Source organism: Phaethon lepturus, unplaced genomic scaffold (genome assembly GCF_000687285.1).
Source record: "Phaethon lepturus isolate BGI_N335 unplaced genomic scaffold, ASM68728v1 scaffold10255, whole genome shotgun sequence".
Taxonomy (NCBI): Eukaryota; Metazoa; Chordata; class Aves; order Phaethontiformes; family Phaethontidae; genus Phaethon; species Phaethon lepturus.
The window spans coordinates 22,508-32,343 of record NW_010541204.1 but is presented as its reverse complement, the minus strand read 5'-3'; the positions used below and the strand labels follow the sequence as shown (position 1 = coordinate 32,343).

The following is a 9,836-nucleotide window of genomic DNA, read 5'->3' as shown; positions in this document are numbered from 1 at the left end:
TCAATAAAAGCTTTGTATTCTGCGTTAGCTAACACCAAAGTGTTATAATTGCTATATGCACAGCCTTTCCACAAGGGTCACACTATGTTTACAGCTCAATGCAATTCTGCTGGGTACAGCCTCCTAACAGAGATGAAAGAGAAGATCACACATCTTTTAAACCCTATGCCCAGTCTTCTGCTGAGAATTGCCTTTTGGGTTGCAGAAGGTCCAGGACACAGAGGGAAGGTCCTGAGAAGACAACATAATGATTCAGTGCCATACTTTTGATGCAAAAGTTAGAACTGAGTACTGCTTTTTCTCTTATCTTCCCTCAAGAGGCCTTTGTAAGGTGGGATAAGTGGGATAATACCTGGTATTTGAGTGACCACTGAGAAGAGGCAAGCCTGTTTTCTTGTGGCAGTAACAGAGATTGTTAAACAGGAAACAGCAGATGCTCCTTGCTTGCAAATCCCTTATCCGGGAAGAAAAAGCAGAGCATGCTGAACATTGCACTTCTTACCTCTTCCAAGAGGAAGTTCAAATGAAGTTTTGGACAGTCATAAGTAGTACACCCCTCCTCCCCCCGGCTGTGGGCTGACAGAAGGAAGTGGTGGGCAGCACCAACCAGCTTTAGTCTGCTAGAGTGATATATAGTCCTCTCTACAAAAAACTCAAGGCATCAGTGTAAAAAAAAAAAACCTTCTGTAGCACAGATAATCTCATTCAGCTATCAGGGTCGGCAATAGCTAAAGCCATGTTCTAGAAGCTACAAAGCTAATACATTTGCATTGCTGTTACAGCAGTAAGGACTCAAGGCACAATTCTTTCCGCAACAGGCATACTTATTTTATTATGTTCTTTGGACTGGAAGTTTACTTTCAGAAAGTCAGTAGCTCTAGCACACTGAACAATCAGGATTTGTGTTACGTACATACTATTAGGTCCATTTTAATTCTAAACAGAACAAATAAAAAAACCCTGAACAACCACTTATTATATTTGTCAAAACAAACATTTTATAAGCAGTTAGCAGAAAGCCAGATACCTTTATTAAAGAGGCCCACATGGAAGAGCCAAATATTGCTCCCAATGAATAAGCTGAACATCATTGAAGACTTAGTCATATTCAGACATCTCCAGTTACATCCTTTCACACACAAGTATTGTTCATGTACCTCAAAGAATTCACAGAAGCCCAGACACTAGCAGTTAGAATATACCAGCTTTGATTTCGACAGTATTTGTAAGAATTTTGGGACATACTTTACTTTTTTTAGTGTTTGTCATCTATTGCACACACACACACACACACACTCTCTCTCTCTCTCATCTTTGTTAAATGATTTTTATAGTGAAACTATAACCTATCTTCTTGTTCAGAGATTGTCCCAAGCCATTAGATAGTAACAACATGCACAAGACCGAAGTTTGTACAAAGTGTCATCAGTTATTATTGCAACAAATCCTAATGGCTCTATGCTCTTGCCAGGGTGATGTAAGAGTGGAAGCACTTCAAAGTATCACCTTGTTTTTATATTCCTCTTTGAGTTGAATATGTTGCTGGACTTTGAGAAATTCTGTTTGATTGGTTGTGCAGGTTGGTGTCCTTGTACACAAACCAAGTATTTCCTCCCCATAAAACCATGTTAAGCAAGCCAAACACCTGTAGGTTAAGAAAAAAAGGCGAGATTAAGTTTAAAAACACAAACAACAAACAAAACCCACACAACAGACAGACAGAATAAGACTTCAAGGCAAGCCAGGAAAAAACACTGTCCTTGGCACCCCTGTTGATTTGGACAGGATGTTTCCACATGCTTTAGAGCATTACAAGCTATTTTAAACAGACTACTTTGGAAATCAGGTAGTCAGTTTACTGTCCTTTGCATAGAATTAGACAAATTCTTTTCAGTCGCTCAGCACCTCTGCATACGCACATCCAGAGCACATAATTAATTATTACTGGGCTGATGAATAACACCCAGAGTTTCAAAAAGCAGGATTCACTAGGAAGATCATACAATAAGCCTCATTCGCCCTGCTGTGAGGAGTTCTTTCTATGAACATGAGCTTTGTATCATTGTATTACAAGGAGCATCTATGTGATGTGTAAAAATGCCCACCGCTGATTAAGAAGCTAGGTTCACCACCAAAAGGCAGAGTGGGAAGAAGTGTTTCCTCCTTACTTATATCAGTCAATAAGCCACTTGGGTGGCTCAGTAACATATTTTAAGGTGGTCTTGGCTACAGACAGAGATCGTATAGACACTCAAATGTGTCTGGAAATGCTGCATCTAACAGCTCTAGAGACAGATCCTACAAGATTTTATTCTTAGTTTCTTTGAAGAAACAAGTTTCCTTCTAAAGAAAAAAATTGGTCAGTGTTTTACCTGAATGGTTAAGAGCCTCAATGGCTGATAACCCATAAAGCAACACGTGCTATTGGTAGAACAGGGCTCTCAGGTGCCATTGGCTATTTTCTAACACATTTATTGTACCCATATGGCAGACAACATACATACCACAGACACATTCAGAGTTCCCATGCTGGTCACATAAGCAAAACGACAAGTTGTTGTTGGTGCTTTGCAAGGTCCAATTCCTGGAATAATGCTGGCCCCTGTGGACATTTTGATGTCAGCAAGTGCCTTGGCCCAAGCAAGAGTACTGACCAGCCACAGAAAGGCTGTTATGACAGTGATAGCCAAGTCCTACAGAAGAGAAGTTCTCATTACTAGGTTAAAAAAAATTTGCATCAATGTACAAAAGAGTAAGGCATAGAAAGTGTCAATCATATCAACTAAACAGCATCAGTGCTACTGATCAAAAGCAAATTTAGCCATTAGCAATGTTGTAATTAGAATGCAAGTTATAATCTGTGCTGATAATCAGCTAAAAACTGCATGCCTTTTGCATCTATTAAGCATAAGTAATCTTATCCTTTGTAAGAAATTAGTTTCTAAAAATCAGATGCCTAGCACTTATATTATAGAAATTTAAGTCAAAGTTTACTAAAGAGAGAGTGACAGGGGCAAAAGTGCAGAGGATTTAAATCTGGATAGCTGATACACTAAAATTTGGCTTGAAAGGTCACTAGGTCTGTTTCTGGGCATGTCCTGAAGTGTCTTATTCTGAGGACCAAGGCTTTGGTATTTAGGGTGACTAAAATCCACAAGATAACTATTTTCCTCTACCAACTGCATCTGTACAGCAGGTGCCCTACATAAAGAAAATTCACAGAGACTAAACAGAAGAGGTTCCACCTATGGAGTAATTATATATTCAAATATATGATACAAAAGAAAAGTTGTGGCAAAGACACTGTTCTCCTGAGAAGATGGAACTTCATTCCACTCTTTGCTTCAATAACTGCATAAGGTATAATGTCATAGATGTTTAAGGACTTTGGGTCCCCTTTCCTGCTAGAGTGCTGTAGTGACTAGTCTGAGACACTTGTGTTCACACTCCAGCTAGCTTTTGGAACTACTGAATATTCATGAGTTATTCAGATATTCTTGTGTTAGTAGTATTTCTTATCTCTGTGGTTTCAAAGGCAAAAACATTAAATTATCTTAGTATTACTTACAATTAGTGGAAACTTGCTATTTTGCTGATACACGTGCTTATATCCAATATATACCACAAGGGCAGCAATGCAGTAGAGGAATACCAGCACTGCAAGAGTAACAAAGAACTGTGCAGAAGAGGAGAAGTTGCCCACGAGATAGACATCAGTCCAAGTACCACCACAGTATTTTGGGTCTGGTGCACTAAATACAACAGTATTCAACCTGCAAAGATTATATCCTTCATGTAGTTAGTTTGCTACAGTGGAAACTTCATACAGTTATGCTTCACAATAACAGTGCTTCAGCATTCTGGTTGTGTAAGTTTACTCTAAAAGACAGTTTATATTTGTATAATGTATCGGTTATACAACACAAACATTTGTCAAGGTATCTGAAGTTTTTTCCCCATCCTGCATTGGGATATGCAATAACAGCTTCAGGAGAAGAATCTGAATATTACATTTAGAACAATTGAAGAAAAACCCCGATTTGGAAGCAGACTTAACTGAACCATTTTAGATTTAACAACATTAATTTGGAGACTGGCAGTTAAATGAAGGGATCAAAACTTAAAAAGAAGAGTTGCATTACAGCTACAAGAAATGCAAGCACTGAACCTTCAAGCATAGGAAGTTCAATAAAACCTGTGACCAGCAGCAACCACTCAGTGACCAGCACAGAACCTTTTCAGATTTCCACTCTCTCCTCCAAGGGCTGTTATAATGCTGGGTTTTGTGATCAAGTTCTATACTTCTGTAGCAGTTTTTACAAGCTGGACTCTGAATCCACTTATATACTTACACCTATGCTTATCAAACACATATGGAGCACCAACTCTGCACTTGTAACTGTGCAGCTGTGAGAATGAAGAGGAAGCCTTCGTCCTCATGCTCTAGGAAAGGAGCTCATCTCTACAAAAGCACTACAATGACAGTGGAGTATTTAGTTTTTATGTACTGGGTACACCCCACCAAAATCATAGTAGAATAAACTGAAAAGTAAGTATTTTCCATTCAGTTTTTAAACAAAAAGATTATGATAATGACACATCCAAAATAATTTTATCTATGCCTCCAAAGCAACTACTACTGATGAAGAAATAGGCTGCTAAGATTAATTTCATCGTTTTGCTTATTAATTTTCTTCTGTAGCATTCATGCACTGCTAGAATAGATCTTAAGGTGGAGTGACACAAAGCAGTAATACAGCCTATTGCCATTTCTACCTACTTCTTTCTATAGGGCACTAACAACCACAATGCTTTGAACAGTTACATATAAATTATTGTGGTTTTTTTTTACTACTGCAGAGCAAGTCAGGTTTCACATGTTAATTCAGAGATATACAGTTAATTATGTATTCATAGGAAGACAGATGGGAAAAAAGTGAATAAGAACTATTTAGTATATGAGTGACAACTGAAGACCTAATACTCACCTGAATGGATAAGCAAAAGCAGCTGTAATTGTTTTGTTTACCACACCTTTGCAAGAAACTAGAAGGGTAGTTTCACCTTGAAAGCCTCCACAGGTGGCAAAGGCAAAGATGGAAAAAATCTATATGAATTGATACATAAACATATTAGTACACACCACTAGACCTCAAAGGAAACGAGCTCAGCCTTTAGCTGAAAAAGCTAACGAAAGCAAGAAATAGGGACTAAGTAAGCTATGGGAAAGCATGAAGCAATGTCAAGAGGTAATGGAAACATGCAGTTTCTACAATCCAAAAACATGAGCAACACCACTAACAAAAGCCAATTTGAAAGTTCTTTTGTTCTGTAGTTTTATTAGCTCTACATAAAAAAAGTTTCTTTTTTTTTTTTTTTAATGCTAAAAGCCATCTCAGTACCTCTTGCAGTTCATGAGAGAAGTATTTTTAGGAGTCTCAGATATCCATAACAGCATATTAACATAGCTAGAAGCTACATGCTCAGAGTATTGCACATCAACTTGACTCCCTAAGCAGCTGTTGTTTTTCCCTTTGTTCACCAACAAAATCCTAAACCCCCAATAATCAGAACACACAACACACAGCAGCACAAGTTACTATGACAAACTTGTCATTAACACATAGATGTTATATATCCACAGAACTGTTCTCTTCCCTCCCAGCCAGAGGGCTGGGCTGAAGAGCAGCAGCATCTTGAACACCCACCACCAGTGACACGAGGCGAGGAGCAGACAGCCCATTAGCACACACCAGTTCAGGCCTACCCAGCTGTGACACAGGAGCAAAGCCAGGCCTGGGAAAGGAGAAGAAACAGGCCCACAAGGAGAATGAGAGTTCCCCCTGTGCCTGCCCAGCCCCACTCACCCACTCAAGGACCTTAATGAAGCCCAGAGGCTCCAGGAGCAAGCCAAAGTCCACCCTCAAGCCAGCCATCCTGGGCAACACCAGAGCAGCCTGCAGGGACCCACACCAGCACCCACCCACAGCTGCAGCCCTGCTCAGGCACCTCCCTATAGGGCCAGCCCCTGTGCTCCTCCCTGAAGGGCCCCCCCCCCTGCCCCCCCCCCTCCCCCCCCCCTGCCACACCCACTTACCTCACACTGGGGCTGGCCTCACTCTCTGCTACCTCATGCTGTGATGGCCCCACCCCCTGTTACATCACACCAGGGCTCTTCAGCCCCAAATCAGAGGCCAGGGGAGGCCAGGCCCCAGTGGGAGGGGAGAGCCCAGCAGTGAGGGGCCGGCGCTGTGTCATGGAGGGCCTTGGCGCAGTACCTGTCACAGGAAGGAACAGGTTCGGCCATTTTGTGGAGTGTGGCAGCAGTGATGTCCTTCCTTCCCCGGGAGGCTGAAGGGGCTGTCACTGGCTGAATTGGGAAGGTGCTGCCGCAGCGAGGCCATGAGTATTGCGGCGTCAGGGCTGTGTGTCCTTGCAGCCAAGCCCCGCAGGGAGTGGTGGCCAGCAGGTAGTGGGCAGAGGACAGCAGGCATTGGAAGGTCCTTTTGCCATACCTTGATTCCTGGGCTTACTGATTTTATTAGCAAACAAGGCAGAGGCTCTTGAGAATTCTTGTGCAGTAGAAGCTTGCTGAAATCTCATCCACTACATTTGATTTTTTAAAGCTTTAAATAATTTCTGTGATTGTGGTCTATTGTTGACACGTTAATCTTCAGCAAAACCAAAGAGCTAAAAACTTGTTCTGAAGAAGAGCAAAAGGCCCTCTGCTGTCCTCCCTGATGGGAGAGCACGGTGAGCCAAGGCAGCCAATGGATACACCACTTGCTGCAGCAGTTTCCTGGCTCTGCTTCAAGACCTTCTAGAAACTTCTGGGATTGCTGGGGGATTCCTGGGAATCCTCTGAGGAACATCAGGGCATGGAAAGAGATAGCTGTGGGAGGCTGTGGCTGCTGGGAAGATCTGGTAGCTTCTAGCAAGTTCTGTGAGCTGCTCCTGGCCAAATTGTTGCTGGGAGGTTTTGTCCTGGTTGAGCCTGGTTATGGCAGCCAGGCAGCCTTGCGGCAGGTGCTGAAGAGACGCCGATGGAAGAGCTGGCCGGGAGTGCAGCTCTTGGGTATAGTTAATGGGTACAGCAGTTTGTGCAGAAGGGGGCCAGCAGCCTTTGCAGAGCAGCATATGCTCGGCCATGGTGGTGGTGTGCTGCAGTTGTGGTCCCCAGCACTGTCTGGATCAGCTGTCCCTGGTGCATCAGAGGCCTTGGCTCAGACTGAGCTCCTGAGGAATGGTGCAGCTCTCCAGGCCTGGGGCTGAGGGGGTGCCTGGGCCCTCTCACTGGGGCCCAGAGATACCGGCTCCTTGCCTGCAGGAGGTGTGCACAGGTGGAAACTGTGTGTCACCAGGAGCTGTGGGAGGAGGTCAGCAGCCTACACAGCATCAGAGATGAGAGGAAAGGGATCAACTGGATCTTCTGTGAGACCCTGCAGCTTCAGGAAGCTGAATCCACTGCATTCCTATAGGAGGGGCAGGCAGAGTCTGTGCTCATCGGGTTAGGAAATGGGGACTCCCATGATGGTGAAGGCTGGAAGCTTGTGACTTCTGGTGCCAGGAGGATGGCTGCTGTTGCTGATCTGCAGCTACATAACAGAGCCAGTACCCTGGTAGAAGACAAGGGGTTGGGAGCTTTCTCCAATGAAGCTTCTGTGCCAGGTGAGCCTGAGCTACACCGGAGCACCGGGAGGAAGAGGTGACTGACAGTAGAGGGAAACTTCCTCCTGCATGGGATGGAGGTCCCTACCTTCCAACCTGACCTGCTGTCTAGGGAGGTTTGCTGCTTACCAGGGACTTGAATCCAGGATGTTGTGGAGAGACAAGCTTCAAACTATTAATCACTTCTGCTCTTCCACATGGGCACCAACAATACTGCCAGGGGAGACCTGGAGCTTTCAAGCATGACTACTATGTTATTCTGGGGTGGTTGTCAACATCTTGGGGGTCTGGGTTGTTTTCTATTCAATTTTCTCAGTGAGGAAGAAGGACTTGAGGAAGGGTGAAAAGATCCTGCACGTCAACAATTGTTTGTGCAGCTGGTGTTGACAAAGAAGATTCAGCTTTTATGACCATGGAACCCTCTCTGAGGATTCAGGACTATTAAGAAAAGGTGGGATCCACCTGACCAAGTAGGGCAAAAACATCTTTTTCAACAGGCTGGCCAATCTGCTGAGGAGAGCTTTAAACTAGGAGCGATTTATTTGGCATCAGGGGAGGAGATGATGACCCACATTAGGTGAGGAATTGGTGGACTTGTTTGATAAGCAAAGGGCACGGGATGACAGGATTTCAAGAAGGGACTTTGAAAACAAGAAAACGAGGCAGAAGCTCCCCCCAAGTGTATGTATGCATATAAGGAATTGCCTACAGAACAGTATTATGGGGGAAGCTCTCATACCTCTTCTGGGAAGTCAGCATGACAGAGTGCCTGCCTGAAGTGACTGTACAGTATCACATGCAATATGGGAACAAACAGGAGGAATTGAAGGTCTATGTGTAGCTGCAGGGCTATGATCTCATTTGGATCATGGAGACAGGGTGGATGGGATAGCTCATGTGACTGGAGTGCTGCCATGGATGGATACAGGCTCCTTTAAGAAGGACAAACCAGGATGGTGAGGTGTCCTTTGTGTGAGAGAGTAAAAGGAATGCATTGAGCTCTGCGTCAGGATGGATGATAAGCCAGCTGAGAGTTTATGGACTAGAGGGCAGAACAACATGGGTGATGTTACTATGGCTGTCTGCTACAAGATACCTGATCAGGAAGAAGTAGAGGAGACCTTCACAGGAAGGAGGAGACCTAGCACAAGAAAGACGTGGACCTTTTGGAGATGGTCCAGAGGAGGGCTGCCAAAACACTCAGAGGGATAGAACACCTCTCCCATGAGGACAGGCTGAGAGAGCTGGGGTTGTTCAGCCTGGAGGAGAGAAGGCTCTGGGGAGACCTTATTGCAGCCTTCCAGTACTTAAAGGGGGCCTGTAAGAAAGGTGGGGACAGACTTTTTAGCAGGGCCTGTTGCAATAGGACAAGGGGTAATAGTTTTCAACTAAATCTGAGGGCAGATTTCAGCTTGATATAAGGAAGAAATTCTTCACCATGAGGGTGGTGAAACACTGGCACAGGTTGCCCAGAGAGGTGGTAGATGCCCCATCCCTAGCAACATTCAAGGTCAGGTTGGACAGGGCTCTGAAGCACCCTGATCTAGTTGAAGATGTCCCTGCTCATTGCAGGGGCGTTGGACTAGATGACCTCTAAAGGTCCCTTCCAACCCAAACTATTCTATGATTCTATGATTCATATAACCAGAAAGTGGCTCTGGTCCTCAAGGGGGAATTTAAGCACCTGCTGTATGGGCAATGCAGCAGGGCATGAGCTTCTGGATCTCCAGGAGGCTTCTGGAGTGCAGTGATGAAAGCTCACTCACACAGGTGATGGAAGAGCTGATGAGGTGAGGTGCTCTATAGACTTGATTCTGACAGATAAGGAAGGGCTGGCCAGCAATATGGAGGCTGGGGGAAACATTGGCCAAGTTTGCTCTGTGACAGATGTTACTACTGTGAATAGGTCATGGGAGGCCAGCTAAGCGTGGGAATACGTGAGTAGCCAAGTTGGGGAATACATATGAGAATGGTAGCAAAGTGTCAGTCTTTCAACTGGCCTAGTGCTGCACAGCTGCAAAACATTGTCAGCAGGGTCTGATGTTCTCACACAGTTTGGTTCTCCGTTTAGGAGGGATTTTCAACCCTAGCTTTCTGTACAATGAGCAAGAGAGGTATAGAGATCTGCCTGCTGCTATGGACTCCTGGAGGTAGTCCAAGTTTAAAGC

General features: G+C 44.3%; 1 protein-coding gene across 1 annotated transcript; it reads right to left on the bottom strand.

The window, feature by feature from the left end:
• Positions 1–1,513: 1,513 nt before the first annotated feature.
• On the bottom strand, positions 1,514–5,951 carry SYPL1 (synaptophysin-like 1). Its single transcript, XM_010287658.1, has 5 exons — positions 5,868–5,951; positions 4,989–5,107; positions 3,569–3,773; positions 2,505–2,693; positions 1,514–1,645 (listed from the first exon to the last, which is right to left on the bottom strand). Exons 1-5 carry the CDS (start codon positions 5,934–5,936, stop codon positions 1,514–1,516), a joined length of 714 nt encoding a protein of 237 aa, XP_010285960.1. The 5' UTR covers positions 5,937–5,951.
• Positions 5,952–9,836: the final 3,885 nt, after the last annotated feature.

Coding starts and splice junctions, on each gene's coding strand:
- SYPL1 (XM_010287658.1), bottom strand. CDS start 5,936: ATGGCTGGCTTGAGGGTGGACTTTGGCTTGCTCCTGGAGCCTCTGGGC. Junction 5,108..5,867: donor TCATTAAGGTCCTTGAGTGG/GTGAGTGGGGCT, acceptor CAATTCATATAG/ATTTTTTCCATCTTTGCCTT. Junction 2,694..3,568: donor ATAGCAAGTTTCCACTAATT/GTAAGTAATACT, acceptor TCTCTTCTGTAG/GACTTGGCTATCACTGTCAT.